This window comes from Odontesthes bonariensis, chromosome 21 (genome assembly GCF_027942865.1).
Source record: "Odontesthes bonariensis isolate fOdoBon6 chromosome 21, fOdoBon6.hap1, whole genome shotgun sequence".
Lineage (NCBI taxonomy): Eukaryota > Metazoa > Chordata > Actinopteri > Atheriniformes > Atherinopsidae > Odontesthes > Odontesthes bonariensis.
The window spans coordinates 14603462-14619167 of record NC_134526.1 but is presented as its reverse complement, the minus strand read 5'-3'; the positions used below and the strand labels follow the sequence as shown (position 1 = coordinate 14619167).

Sequence of the window (15706 nt, the reverse complement as noted above, 5' to 3'; positions counted from 1 at the left end):
GTCTGAGAACTGGGGCAGGCACCTGCTGCAGAAGTGGGTGAAGATGAAGAATGCTGTCCTAGATAGCCCCCCCCCCCCCCCCCCCCCCAGCTCACCTTAACCCAACCCACCAAATTAATCAACTCTTCAGAGGCCATGTGGGTGTCTGGGGCAGGCATCCAAGGAGAGAAGAGCGTGTTTTAAGGCACAGGTCATACAGACCTGTAGAGGCCTCCTGCGTTTACGAGAATATCACTGCAACCACACTGATGCTCTGCGGTTTGGACTTGCCCTGCAGGTTGAAGTGGTAAGATGTCGCTTGTCTTCAGCCATCTGTCTCTTTGTCTGAGCGAGTTTTCTCATGAGATGGGTTCTGAATGTGCTGGGGTTGAAACGCTGCTGAGGAGGCTGATGTTTGATGAGGCGCACTGAGACAGGAGGAGGAGGGGGGGGGGGGGGGGTGTAGAAGCTCCACAGGGAGCAGAGATGACTAACTCACCACTCCTCCTAATCTAGGACAAGCACACCTAGACATCCTTCATGACTCTAATGTTTTACTCGTGTCGGGCCAAAAATACGTCCACTGAGGTTAGCCAAAGTGGGTCGCCCAATAGCTTTTTTTGGATCACAGAAAAAGAAATTGTGCCATCTAAATGATCGCTGTCTTCTAAAACCCACCCTGGACAGCAAAAAGCCTTCTCCGCCAGTTTATTTTTACAAGTATCAAACTGGGTCAATGACGCCACAGAATATAACAAAACCCAATTTCCACCGTGTTTAAAAGACTCGAATGACAGCAGTGATGCCGAGGCTCATTTTCCAAAACATTTTATTGTTCTTATAGAAAATAAAGTAAGCTGTATCAACAAACATACAATATATACATCAATAACTTAGACACCTCAGAGAATCACATTTAAATCCACAGTTGTTACTGTATATGAATACATAGTACTTATCTACAGATTGCAAAAAGTACAATAATTTAATTTATAAATAGTTACAATTAACTATTCTGTTTTCATACAAAGTACTGCAATATTTTATTACAACCCATACAGAAAAATAACAAAAACAGATTATTAACTTCGGATTACTCGCTTAAGTCAGATTTCCATAACTTTGAAACACAGACCCACTCCACAGAGTAAGAGGAAAAAACTGTTTACAAAGCGTATTTCCCACTGAAAAAGAAAAGTCTTGAGAGCTGTTCTACTCGACTGCCACAGAAGTGCTTTTATTTATCCTCTCGAACAGGATTCTTCTTCTTCTTTTAAAAAAAAAAAAAAAAAAAAGCAGTAACGAAATACAAATTAAATCTGCAGAACAAATTACAGTCTTAAAATCTGTTTCAAATACACACAACACAGAATGAGAACAAAACTGCTGGGGGTCAATGCCACAGCAAACAACGAGCATAAATGACTGGTGTAGCAGCAGAGGAACCTCACTCGTACAAACACACTCACACACACACACACACACACACAGGTATTCCATAGAAACCGAAAAATATTGCAAGAGGCCCTTGTGACTGAATCTTTTGTAGCATCCACTTCACTTTATGCGCAGAACGTCAAAATAACAGAAGAATATTTCCGTCACAGTCTACATCCAATTCATGGATCTGTAACTCAGCTAATTTAAGACCAGAGGAACCGAGTAAGGCTCGAGTGCATTTGTTTCGTGGTTCCTTTGAATTATTACGCTTTAAATGCTAGAAAATGAGGGCCAATTGCTCTTCAACTCATGGAAGCAAAAAACAGTTTACTAAAAAAATAAATAAATAAATAAATAAAACAACATACCAGCAAGAACAATTAAACAACAGACTCCAGCAACTTTGACAATATTGATTACTCTTACATCTACTCTCTCACACCTTTCCACTGAGTTGCATATTAAGGGTCACTTTTTCACAATGGTCATTAATACCTACTGCAGCTACATACTATACACTGGTATGTGTGAGAAAGGGTCGTCATCTCGAGATTCAAAGATTGGTCAACAGCGCCACTCGAACACCTTAAAGACACTTGACACGAAAAAGATTCACTCCACAAGACTGCCACAGCAATACGGACGCCAACATCAATACTGGGCTATGTCAAGAGTCACATATATATTTTCCCACAGTTAACCAGCCACTGCAGATAGCTAAGCATGTTGATAAAGTGAGGATACTCGCGCACAGACAGTATAATCAGCACCCAGATCTCTGGCATGGAGTTTTGCTGAGACGAACTTTTGAGAGCGTCCGCAGATTTAACACCTCGCCCGACACTGTAAGACGTTCCGACCAGCAGGAGAGTGAGACCTGGATGAAGTTCATTCCGTTAATGTCGTTACACAACCGCTTTCACCTTGAGGTGTGCAACTGCTTCAGTGTTAAACTCCTTTTAGAGGAGCGGGGGAAGCGATACAACACTTGGCACAGAGGAAGCGCTGCTGGCAGCAGTTCATGATTGTAATTCTACGTGGTCGTGCTGTTTCTGAGTGTGGATTGAAGCCCTTTAATGACATGCTTAATATAAGGAAGAAAAAAAAAAAACACAACAGAAGAAAAAAAAAAAAAAAAAAAAGAGCTGCCATCCCTGCTTCTTTGTTTTTCATCTCAAAGGATTTGTTCATTTTTCACAGCCTGTTTTGTCCTGAGCAAAACAAGCAGGAGCTTAGTGCATACATACAAACTGTCAGCCGAACCCTACCGCTTTAAATCAGAAGACCCGTGGGGAAACCTGCAGCAGTGACGCTGTACCTTATGGTGGTTTCCCGTCAAGTTCCCTTCCGTAATATTTAAGTTATAGTCTCGACACATTGGTTTGTCAAGAAACGTATCCACAGACAAACTGCATTTTAAGGGTAATTCTTTCTGCGGCCTACAATCTAATCAGATCAAGTAAGAGGCTGGAATGACACTGAATTCTTCCCAGATGTGAAGCCATTGTATTTCAAGTTAGGGAGGGTGCATTTAAAAGGCATCAGACATCGCGGCGCAACCATTATTCCCCATCACTTTGAGCCTCAGAAGTCTTTAGAATGAATGTCCTCTGATGCCATTTTACCAATTTCTGTCTTACGCTGCTCCGTGTGGTAAACTCTTAATGACAATATGATTTGTAACTAACACCAAGGAAGCGGAGGATATCACAGATGCCAATACGCACAAAGACAATTGACCTTGTTTACACCATCTAGTTTAGCTCTACAGAATTGTTTTAAATAGCACAGCATTGACATCTATACAGTGAACGACACTGTCAACTTGTCACTTACACGTCACATCACGCGCTACCCCACTGTACGCGCCTAGTCACTAAAAAAAGCTATCAGACTTCAATAGTAAGCCACTTTCGGTACAATTGCAAAAAAGATGTCACAGGGTTTCATTTTTTTTTTTTTTTTTTTTTTACAATTTTTTTTTTTGGGACCATTTTCTTTTTCTGTATTTCTATAAACAATGGAAGTTAATCTACCTAGTAATAAAAACCAAGAACTCAACATTAGACAAAGTTTTCTACACTTTAACAACAGTAAAGCTTGTGTAAAGACTCTCTTTTGGAAATATATGACGGCCCTGTTGACAAGTAATTACAAAAAAAAAAAAAAAAATGCTGTTTTATACATATATATAGATATATATATATATATGTATTTATCTTTTTAAAGAGAAACAACACATTTTCTCTATGAGCAAATTGTCTGTGGTTTTCACTGTCCCCACAAAACATGAGGATATCACTGTGATAACATTCAGGTTTTCGGATATTGTAGAAGATTCTTGTCATACTGGAATGGTGCCCAGCTCTGGAACAACACTTCTAAGAACTGCTGATCGCTTTCATTGAACCATAACTATGAAAGATCTCTTTGTGTTTTCAGTGCATACATATATTATTGCATCTACCAGTCGTGTCGACAACGGCAACTTCACTGAAGCCTGTCATGGATGCATAAACAGAAAATGAATGCTAGGTTTGGGAGCATTATTTCATGCCTATATTCTTGACAGACAACAAACCAAAACAAAAAAAAAACAGTATCAGAAATTAGACTCATTCACCAGTTTTGGATTAGTCAGGTTGTTTTGAAGACTTGGAGCATTAAGACCAATGGTGTGACCATTTGTCATTACTTCTTATTGAAGTCAGTGCAGAATAACAAGCAATGGGCTTCATGTGGTTAGATGTTCGTTTGCTCATCCTCCAGTCTGTGTAAAGGAGAGGAATGGCACCTACGAGTAATCGTTTCACTGGTTGTACACGTCTGATATTCTTCAAATGCCAATTCTTTGGACAGAAAGGAAAAAGAAGACTTAACAGCTCAGTCTTAAGGAGGTAAGCACATTACATCCACTATTTTTCAAAAGCAATCAGATAATAACAGTCTGAATTTGAGACTAATTAGTTACTACCCTAGCACAACCACATAGACCTGGGTTACTAACAAGCACAGACTGCTGATTCATATAATTAGGGGTGAATTGGGAAGCATACTGTTTGTGTTAGTGCCAAAGTAAAACCGAGAACTTACACAAGACATCCTGTGCCATGTTAGAATGCACTGACAAGTTAAGCCTTGAAAATCTTCCTCGTGCCCACTGCTACTACGACCTAGCCTCCGTTTTGGATTTGACGATGGTGATGACGCTGGTGGCACCTACTTTACCAGGGATGAGGGGCCCTATCACAGAGGCCATAGGTCCCCTTGTTGAGGTGACAGGATTGCGTGCCACAGTCCTGGCAAAGCTTTGGAGGGCCTCGTACTTTGAACGCAGAGCGTCCAGCTCCACCTTCATGCTGGCGTTCTCCGTGGCCAGCTTGTCCACTTCCTGCTGCAGCTGAGCCTTTTGCTTTTCCAGCTCCTCTTTCTGGGTGACGCGCTTGACTCGGCAGCTTGCGGCGTAGCCGCGGTTTTTCAGGGTGCGCCGCCGCTGTTTCAGCTGTAGGATTTCTTCTTTCGTCAGCCCTCGTAAATGCTGGTTCAATTCCCGCACTGACATGGTCACCAGCTCATCATCTGTTAGGCTGGTGCCATTTTCCCCAGGCTCCCGCTTCACCTGCAGATGCAGAACTAGTTAGTGCTGGTCTTTTTACTGACATTTGTATATTAAAGGTGCCACTGCTTTGGTGAATGCCATGAAAGCTTTTTACCTTTAAGGCCTTGTTTCCCTTGTTTGTGGTAGTCATGCCACGAGAGCTGCGTCCACCTGTACTGCTAGTTGTTCTGTGAAATGAGAAGTCATAAACAACAGCATGAGAAAAGGCTAATTAAACTATTTCTCAAAAAGAAGCTCCAGCAGGACTACATCCCAAGGATAAAAGTAGGTCAAGGACTTCAGTCTTTGAAGTGAAACTAAGTTTTTCGAACAATTGATACATGGACTTTTGCTGCACCTACCACAGCAAAAACTTCAATGATTTGCACTCCTGCATAGGTTAGGCTGAAGGGGGAAAGGAAATACAATGAGGCAAAAGTGCATGAAAGGTCTCTCTCTTGAATGCTGTGTACAAACAGTATTGTGGGTAGTCACAAGGAGAACGGTATCTAATTGGCTGGAAGCAATTGGAAATTTCTTGGAAAACAGAACTTAAGGGGAAGTCTTTCTCATGTACATCCACGCTCAGCTAAAATACGCTCATTAAAGGGATACAGGGCAGCCACTCTACACGGTGGCACTTTTCTTGGCCCAGGCTCTGATATAATCTCATGAATAAAAAAAAAAGGGGATATATTGCAACTGATGCAGAGACAAAGTACCATCCAGAATAACAGGGCTGCACTGCAGTTTATTCTATCAAACCAGTACTGGGGGAACACCAAGAGAAGCTGTGCAGGCAAGAAATCTAACCTATGGGTGTTAAGACAGATCAGGTGCTTTCTACAGTGTGAGCTCTGTCACAGGATAAGTACACACACACACACACACACACACACACACACACACACAGTTGTGGCCCTGGGTGCTTTACACCACACACGGTAGATGCTGTGTCAGCGACACAGGCACCCACCACAGTCAGCCTAGCCAGCACATTGCCTCGGTAAGCTGATTTGCACAGCCAGCACAGTGTGTTACTACCGAGCATATAAACAAACACACACAGGCACTTACAACTTTTTTAAACATCAAAACAGGAAACAAAGGCATCCCCCCCTTAAACAAAAATAGAATCAAAAGAACCACTACAAGGAACTCCTGACAGAGCATGTGTTTCTAGCCTCGGTGCACATTAAGCTAGTCGTGTGCGGTGTGCAGAAAGAGCTCAGTAACGGAAGGAAAAAAAAAACCAGATGAGTCGTAACTATGAAGTGCACTAAGATGGCCAGGATATTTCCATGGCAACAAAAGGGTGCTACAGGTGGGCCGGTCACCTGAGCCAAAGTGGGAGAGACAGACGCTTGTTAAAAATGACCTAAATACGGCACAATCAAACAAGCTGGGGACATAACATGAGGTCAGATTGTGACTGGAGTTCTTGATGCTTTTACTTCAAAAAATCCTCTGGCTCCTCATGCAGCAACCATGTTTCTCTGCAGAAGATGACTATGTAGGGAAACAATAAAAATAAAAAAAACTTTCACATTCTACTGAGGACTTTTTAGATGAGATACTTTCATCCCTGATGGGCTGGCTATGAATATCTGTCTGATAGTAACACCTACCTTTCACAGGCCTATGTGGTGACTCATTTCCAGTCATTATTTGGACCACAGATGCAAAGCATAATGGGATAATGGTCTGCCTGATGATGCAAAGATAATGGACAAATAGACAGGAAAGTACTACACTAATAGCTACTGGGATAAGAGTTAGAATTTAAAAAAAAAAAAAAAAAAAAAAGAAAGACAAAAAATCTTTGCATCTCCCCAATTCTATATTAAGCGTATCATTTTCCTTTTGGCAGCCTGGACCCAACACTGTTCAAAAAGCAGTTGGAATCTTGATAATGCAAAGAAATGGCACATATTATTGTTTGAGGAGGCGGGTTCTGTCACACAGCTCTGGAGGATAACATAGTAGGCATGGCTTGGCATGGTGAGAGCTCACCATATGACACCGAGGAAAGATTTCGCCCAGGCTGCAAGCCTCCAGCACAGGCTACTGCCAACAGACGGCTACCAATGACAGGGCATGGCAGAACAACACAGACAAGGTCCAACGCACAGCTGCTCCCTTCCACTACCGGGCATGTCATTCCTCACAGACACAAAGAAGCATGCACACAAATAGAAACGGAGGCAAAGAAAGGAAAACACACCTAAAACCTTCCATAAGCAATGTCATGGTGATGTCAGAGGTGCTGCAGTGAGTGCTTTGATTGTGACAGGATGGCATAGAATTTGATCAAATGCTAGTGTATATTACCTCTGGTTAATTATTGTCTAGCCAAAGGAACAGCAGGTGAAAGCTGCAGCTTGGAGCACAGGGGCACTGAAGGTAGAGCCAAAGTGCGGGGACACAGACGTCTTTTGTAGATGCTTGCTGAATTTTTATGAATCGCCTGGAAGAACGCTGACAAATCAGAGCTGATTGCTTGTGGAGGAGAGACATCACACCCACAGGAAATAGAAAATGCTGAGTGTGGTCACCCAGAGAAAGGTAATGGCAGGAGACAGAGAAGAAGAGAGGGAGGGAAAGAGAGGCTGAGATGATAGGAACAGGAGAGAGGAAAAAGCCTTGTGTAAAATGCATGGTCAACACATTTAGAGGAGCTTGAGTAGAACAGGAGAAGCTGGAAAAAATAAAAAATAAAATGCACTGATTTCAGCAAGGACCGAAACCAAGGTGCCAATTAAGAAGTTGTCAAGTTGAGCTAACAAAACAAGAGCAACTTGGGCAGCCATCAAAGCTGTCTTCGTTCGTCTAAATCTACAGAGGGGACGCTCAGATTAATACTCAAGAAGAATAATGATGAATAAATACCTGGGAAATAAATCTGGTGCAACAAATGCTGATGTGACATGATAGGCCTGTTTCTGAGCATGTGGCATGCTTTAATGATCTCCCCTCCATAGGATCTTACCAGGGGGATTCCAGGGATGGACACCATTAGTTAGGGGTCTCTTTGTTGAGGGGGAACCAAAGCTACAGCTTCCACACACTGCATCCCTATGATGAATATTTATATCTGTCGTTTGCTGCCTAAGGTGGGGGTGGGAGACGGCGCGGGGGTGGGAGGCTGAATAAAGATGCTCAGGAGGTGATTCTTCAAGGATACATCCAAGGCTCTTCCATCAACAACTGTCGCAAAATGGCGGCAGGCTGGTGGGGGTGGGGAGGGGTGTATTTCTGGTAGTGGAGATGGCACACATGGTGGTTCAGGGCTGCAGGGAGGGCCAGCTCCACTTGACAGCAGTGTAACAAGATTATCAGGACCATAAGAGCAAACAAAAACCCCAGCAACCTGCCTCAGAATCCAGATTACGACAGCGCCTGCTTTCTGAATACTAAACATGGCTGAGAAGGACTAAAAGGATATACGGTTTGCTGAGACAGGGCAGTGGGTTGCGGATCACCTCACTCATCATACACACAAGCACACACACACAAAGGTATCCACATAGAGAGAGAGATTACTAAAATCGCTGAAGCAAATACAAATATAAATTGTCATGATCAATCCTTGAAAAGGAGCTTTTGAGCACTTTGCACTGGCAGCCTGCTAATGAAGTGAATAAAACTCGACAGCAGAGGTGCATGCTGATGAAAGACTGTTTTCAGGAAAACACATGCAGCATCCAACAATAGCAACTCGGTTCAGTGAAAATAGCAGCTGAATAACAACTAACACACTCCGCGGAAGCCACATGATGTGGCTACTTTTACACATATGGCTTATTTGAATGTCTTTCCTCTGCCATCACCAGCTGAGACACAACACCTGTGGCCCAAATGTATGGAAGACCATACATTAACATTAAGCACCACTCTTCTTTGCAAAGCCCATATGATTAAGTAGGTAGTGCTAAGATATTAAGTCACTTTGATCAGTTGTTCAGTTTGCCTTATCAATAATAAATGAGGTTTGTAGCATCTCAATCATCAGGCACTTTTAAAGGAGGAAATTGAACGATAATAACCACATTTATGTTTAAAAGCACATTAGAAAAGTGCATTAAACATGAAAGAAGCTCTTTCTCATGATTGTCTTGTCCGCTTGTAATTTCAGCACTATCAGCCAACACTTTCAGCCTGCATGCCAAAAACAGCCGTTCCCATCAATTGTTTTGCTTGATCAGAGCCTCTACTTTTAGTCCCTCCCTTCTAATTCAGATTTGAAAAAGATCGCCCCGATACTCAGATCTAATCATTTCTCCTGTCAGCTGAGCAAAGTCAATTATCAAGCAAGCTCCATGTGTCGGGCGCCATTTAACTGCAAATTAAAAATCAGACTCCTCTAATAGCTCTGGAAGAGATATGGCATGAGTGGTGTAAACTTGTGGATGGGGAAAACACTGTGCGAGTGGTGTCTGTGTAAAAGAGAGGTACGATGAGAAGAGGGGAGGGAAGCTATTAACTACTAAGTATTCAGAGCGTGAAATAAGAGTGACAAAGAGAGGGAGAGGAGAAATCATTCAGCAGCTTTTAGAGAGAAATGTGATACGCTTGTAGTAGAGGGGGAAATACTAAGCCAGTATTTTGGACCGGTGGAAGTTCTTTGCACGACTGAAACAGCAAACTACCCCAAATTTTATGCCCGTCTTTAAAGAGAACTGACCCGTGCGATGAAGGGTTATTCAGCTGTTCGCAAAAGTCTGTACATCATCCCACACGTGCTGCTGACAGATCTGGAAGATGGCTAGGGCTGTCACAACAATCAATTATTGTTCACGACTACCTGCAATTCAGAAAATTGCATCTATTGTTCATTTTCATGCCACCATAACAATACAAGTCTCATGATAATTTAATAATACTCAACGTAATGTATAAATATTGCATTTTAGGTTTTGTACACAAAAAAAGAAATTTGCACACGGCAGATATGACATAAATAATCACCGCCTTATACAAAGCCCATCGATGAAATACACCGCTGGCTAAATACCACATTTCACCATCTGTCAAATAACACCATTTGATAGTGTTACTGGTTCAAGTTTCATAAACTGCCAACTAATCAAGTTACCGAGCTCCTCTTTTCATTCGGATTACGGACCAAAATGTGATTTTAGAACGACGTACGTGACGCTTACGTCAATAGATGTTCACAAAAATGCAGCCAGTCAAACATGAGAAGTGATGGATGCGCCTTAATGAGGAGCCGTTTGTGGCCATAGTCTCAGCTGTCGGTCAGTCAGCTCTGTCGAACGTTTGAAAGCGGAACAGAAAGACGACCTTTCCGTCACTTTCACCCGGGTGACTAAAGACGCTTGTGGAAAGTGGAAAGCGACGACAAGTTTCGCAAATAATCATGATCACATTATTATGTCATTGTTGCAACAGGCCAATGTACTACTTAAAAAAAAAGAAAAAAAAAAAAGAAAACAGTAATCAATATGGATATAAAATACAGCAAAGTAGAGAAAAGGCTCAGACAACATACGGGAATCATTTTAATCCAAGGATTTAGGGACTATTTCTTTGGAAGTTTTAAAAATGGAATTTATTCGTGTTGAAAGTTGGAACAATTTAGTCTCAACTTATTAACTGCTCAAATTTGAGCCAATGGCTTTGGTAGCCATGTTTCTATGTTTACAAAGAAATGCATGAAGTGGGACAAGAATGAATGTTGTATTTTTATTTAAATGGTCTATATATAAATTACATTGTATGTATTATATTTATGTTGTATACATGTTTCTCTCTTTCAGGTATTTAATTTGTACATCATCATTTTCAAGACATATAAACACCTTTATACTATCAATAAAAAGAAAAATAAAGGCACAATTGACATTACAATGAAAGCTTTTCATAATCAACATATATGGGTAAATAAGGCACTGAGGGAATATTTCTCATCTCACATATGTGGTTATTCTCTCCTCGGAGTTCAAAAACATATGCCAATTTCAAATTTACTTTAGTTGTTTGTTAAAATAAGGCAATCGAAACCTGAAGAAAGATAAGCGAGAGACAAACACAAATTCCGCAACTTTACACAGTAAAAATGAAAAAAAGAAAAGAAAAAAACAAGAAAACTGTAGAACATCACGTGGCGCATTTATGCCTGCATTCTGCAACCAGTCCATGTCTTTTATAGTGCAAACATGAATCACCACCCTTGAGGGCCTTCGTATTTTCTGATTATGTGAGGCTGATTTAAAAGGACTAGTTTGCAGTAAATGATGTTTCGATACTTGGAGAATCTACTCCCATGCTCAGTAGCTGCTCTCTACTCTCATAGATGCTCTGTTAGTACAAACAGAAGGTGAGGAGAATCAACTGGCCTTCCACAGTATCTGCCTGCAGGACTTGATTAAACAAGAAGAGAATAGCTCTTGATACTCCAACCTTGCACTGGCAGAGGAAGTAAGGGTTACAGGCAACCCACACACTGGCAAAATACCTAGGAGTTTTACTAGAGCTTGCCTTCATTTTAAATGCATATTGCAATGACCTAACAATGCAGCCTTTGCAGCTCACATGCTAAACAGAGCAGTTGTTATACATAGATAGACCACACAACTTTGTGGACTCTTTTCAGTTGGAACACCCCTCTGTGATGAGAGCTCAGAGGCTCCAAAAAAAAAAAAAGACAAGACAACAAATGTGTCGCTGTGATTTTTCCTGTGGAGAGCCTTGATTCAAACAGATTCAAGCCAAAGTGTTATTACCTGAAAATAAAAAGAGATGCCAATTTCTATTAATAACTGTGTTATTAATAGAAATACTCACACTCACGTGATTGTCCAGAGACGACGATTAAAAATTGATAAAAGCATCAGCTACTTCACTTTTGCCATTTAACCGTTTGGTCATACGCAGAGATCCACAAGCATTTGCAAAAAATATCTGTTAACTCAGTCAATACTAGCTAAAGTCACTATGATTCAGTCTGAGCTCCCTCACAATGTTGGTTGTACACACAAGCTCCTACTATCTCCGACTAAATCGTGGCTCCTAAAACTGCTAAAAAAAAATAATGTAAGGAGACAAATCCTGAGTGATTCACTAGTTTCATTTCGACTTTGTTTCTTACACAGTTGTAGTAGTTGCCTTGATCGCTTTCTCCTAAAGACAGACCAACACCGACCTGTCCCGCGCAGACATTAGCCAAGATAAAAGTAGGTTACATGAAAAAGAGCAGCCAGCAGAAAGCCATACTTACCAACGTGGGTCTTATATTGACTATCCTAAATGATGAATAAACAGAGCACTAATGAACATGCCGTGTCGAACTCAAGTTCCAAGAAATTCATCAAACACACTTGCGACTCAGTCTGGATGAAAGTAATACTTTGAGAAGTGGAGCGGACATATCGCAATGCTAAGCAATCATAAACCGCACAACACTTGCAAGAGGTTTCATCACCAACATTCTCCCAACTATTGCAAAAAGGGGGTGAAAAAAGAAAGTATTGATCTTTTTTTCTTCCTTCCTTCCTTCCTCCATCCTTCCAGGCATTTCTATTTCCCCGTTCAGCTAAAGAAGCACTTTTGTGCACAAATCCCACATTCATGTTCTTTTCTGAAGGCTATTAATTGTCCCGAATAGGCGCAACTACTCCCAAGACACAGCTGTATTGGCCATGCAAAGGTGTTTGTGGCCAGACTGTACTCTATGCAGTGTGAAGTCTTGCCTCGTGTTTCATCAACCTCACATATCCTCTTCCAACCTCCGCCGCCTGCCCATTCTGAGAAACGCCACTGGGTACGAGGTGTGCACTCGGTTCACCTCCACAGCGTCCAGCTTTATTTTATCTTCGCTACCTCGATGAAAGAGGGGATCAATCTGAGAGCTGATCTCCGCCATCCCCTGCTTCCATCTACACATCACTGCCAGCATCATCAGCCAATCATATGGACCATCATCTTTCCTTGTTACCTGCCGAGAAAGGCAGAGATGGGCATTATGCTTTATTGCAAAGCCGAGCTTTTGATGTAGGGCTGCCCTGTCTGCTAAACACACTTCAATGCCTTGCTCGCATGAACAGAGATGATGAAATAAGTTGGATATCTGAGCAAGAACGGGTAACTTCTCTCTGTTTAGCCTTGCCTATATGTGGCTCAACAGTTTCCAAGGTGACTTTTCAAATTGCACAGAGACTCTCCATGGATAATTCATTACCTGCGCCCTCTATAAGTGTGTACCCTAATAGGCAGCAAATTTCATCATGTCACAGGCAGGGAAGCAACAGCAGCTGTCAGACCCAAAATAACACAAATTAGGAGTTACACTGCATTAAATTATGTCATAAGGAAGCGGGCTTCCTAGGCGGCATTAAGCATAGTGTCCGGCAAAAAAACAACAAAAGGCACTCTCAGCATGTCACATTTCACTAAACGTGTACTTCAATTGCTGCCTAGATCAGGTGGCCATAATTACACATGACCCAATTTAAAAATCTACTCATTGCGAGACCATTTTTTTTTTATATATATAAATATATCACAACACATGCATAATATCTGCTTATCGTGCAATTTCTTTAATGGCTTTGACGTCGCTGTTGACACCTAAGCAGTTGGACTAAGCGGGCTCGCACGCTGCTTGTTGATGTGCATCATGACAGCGCTGCAATAAAATGTACATTCTCAGCTGAATCTTGATGAGGCCATTGATAAACGCATGATGGTCATCACTTGATGCTCATGGCTTGAGGACCGACTTGCCCAAGAAATGAGCACCATTTCGATTCATCTCCCCCTCTATAATAACGGCGGCTGGGTGATAAACATCGACCCTCATCCAGCGAGTAGACCTTTGTCCGGTGGCGCCGTATTTCGAGGTGGATTCTGAGAACGTCTAAATGCATCATTGTGATGATTCAGCATGATAAAAAATAAAATAATAATAAAAAATAAAAAAAACATCGCTACTTGCTCGTCGGCTTTGGAAATAAAACAGCGCTGCTGTAAAGTGTTTGGCTGCTCCAATAGATCCAAGGACGCTGGGTTTGATTTGGCACAGCCATTGTTACAATTTAACTCGGGGTTAAATGAATTGTCACTTCAGGTGAAGCAATTCAGCAACGAAACGATTGTTTGAACGCGATTCCCTGGCATGTTCAACCCCAGCACGCACAGAAGCTGCACAAAAACATCAACATCATGATCATCGGGATGAATAATCACGTTCGTCTTTGCGAAGAAATGTCACGAGAGAATATTGCAACCAACCTGATCTCGCTAAACCGCTGGTTCGGCTCGCGCTTGCTCCTTTGCACAACGAGGTGATGAAGCAGCAGGTTTGACCAGCGGAGAAGCGCATGAGTTGACAAACCACCGAGAAGCGCCGCGACACGGTGAACGGCACACGAGACGTCCAGACAAACTAATTATCGCAGAGGCGACCCGCGCAGGTTACACGCTTTTGACATTCCACGACACTCCAACCTCACAGCTCTCGCATGTGAAAGTGACAAACAACTCCCCGCCTACAAAACAAGCAAATGAGGAAATCCCCGTGCTCAGCCTGCCTTCTAGAACGGAGGCAATACGGCATCAAATCGTTACCAACTCGGGGGGGGGGGGGGGAATACCATGAACGCGCGAAATGGCTGGCGAGTCCCGCGGCATGCAAGCCAAAATCTGAATGTTTTATTCACAGCACATGAGTGTACAAAAGATTAGCCGCCAGCTCATCGTAGTACTCTAGGAGCCCAGTCTTGTCAGCTCTTAACCAGAACCTAGCGTTTCAAGTTGAAACTTTCAAAATAAGCCCCTTAGTTGAAAGAATATTGTGTATTGAACCGCCTGAGTAAAGCGGACACATTAGTTTGAAATCCCTTTCTTGTATCAATCAAGCTAACTTGACGAGCTAGCTATGCTAACCTATTAAGCTAACCGCTTGTCAGCGACGAGGCGAAGGCATGCACACTCAGCATAACAACACCGCCTCTGTTTGCTTTCCAGACCCACCTGACTTTTAAAAAAATGACGCTCTCGGAAGTCAAAGCTGCCAAACTCCTCTTCTTAACCCCCCGGGCAGGTGGCCGAACATTAGAGGCACATCTGAATTTCGGTTTCTCAGACAAAAGCGATTTCCAGATACCAGCTCTTGCTCTCCTTGTTGATTCCTTTCTTGTATCGAAGCCAGACGTCATCGTGTTTGGTCACGTGTCTTCATTCATGAAAGATCACCTTTCCTCATAAGAAACGCAAACATTAAAAATATATATATATATATTTATATATATGTGTGTGTGTGTGTGTCGTTGTATAGTTTCTATACTCTTAATTAACATGAAAACCCCACTGTTGGTATTTTCTGTATTTGAATAGCCGGGGTTGGATCAGAACGCTTTCGAATGCAAATGATCACTGACTACAAGTCACACTATATCTACACCTAAAATAAATCTATATCAAAAACTCGTTGGATTGAAACAAAGTTATTTGGTCGGAATCATGTCACTTTGAAATTGAAGACATAAAATAGTTCACAAATAACACAGTCATAAATCACATATTCAGGTTAAACAGTTGGTCTCCGCCTGGCTGCAGTTTCCCTCACAAAAACAGCAAGATATTATACTTCCATTTTATTCTTTTGTCAGTAGAAAATTATATATAAAACTGAATAACAGCAAGATATTTATAGTCACCCTTAGGAAA

The 15706-nt window shown here is 41.9% G+C and overlaps 1 protein-coding gene across 3 annotated transcripts; it reads right to left on the bottom strand.

The window, feature by feature from the left end:
- Nucleotides 1-782: 782 nt before the first annotated feature.
- On the bottom strand, nt 783-15094 carry LOC142371682 (transcription factor MafG). Of its 3 annotated transcripts, none has more exons than XM_075454398.1 (3): nt 15011-15094; nt 5133-5205; nt 783-5038 (listed from the first exon to the last, which is right to left on the bottom strand). In XM_075454398.1, the coding sequence occupies exons 2-3, from the start codon at nt 5166-5168 to the stop codon at nt 4586-4588; spliced, it is 489 nt and encodes a 162-aa protein (XP_075310513.1). In that variant the 5' UTR covers nt 5169-5205; nt 15011-15094; the 3' UTR covers nt 783-4585. The 3 variants fall into 3 exon arrangements, with proteins under 3 accessions (XP_075310513.1, XP_075310514.1, XP_075310515.1); XM_075454399.1 differs by lacking the exon at nt 15011-15094 and adding an exon at nt 14270-14346; XM_075454400.1 differs by lacking the exon at nt 15011-15094 and adding an exon at nt 9702-9786.
- Between the last annotated feature and the right edge of the window lie 612 nt (nt 15095-15706).

Excerpts from the sequence above, each read along its gene's own strand:
- LOC142371682 (XM_075454398.1), bottom strand. The coding sequence starts at position 5,168 with ATGACTACCACAAACAAGGGAAACAAGGCCTTAAAG. Across the intron at positions 5,039-5,132 it reads AGGGAAACAAGGCCTTAAAG|GTGAAGCGGGAGCCTGGGGA; the intron begins GTAAAAAGCTTT and ends CTGCATCTGCAG.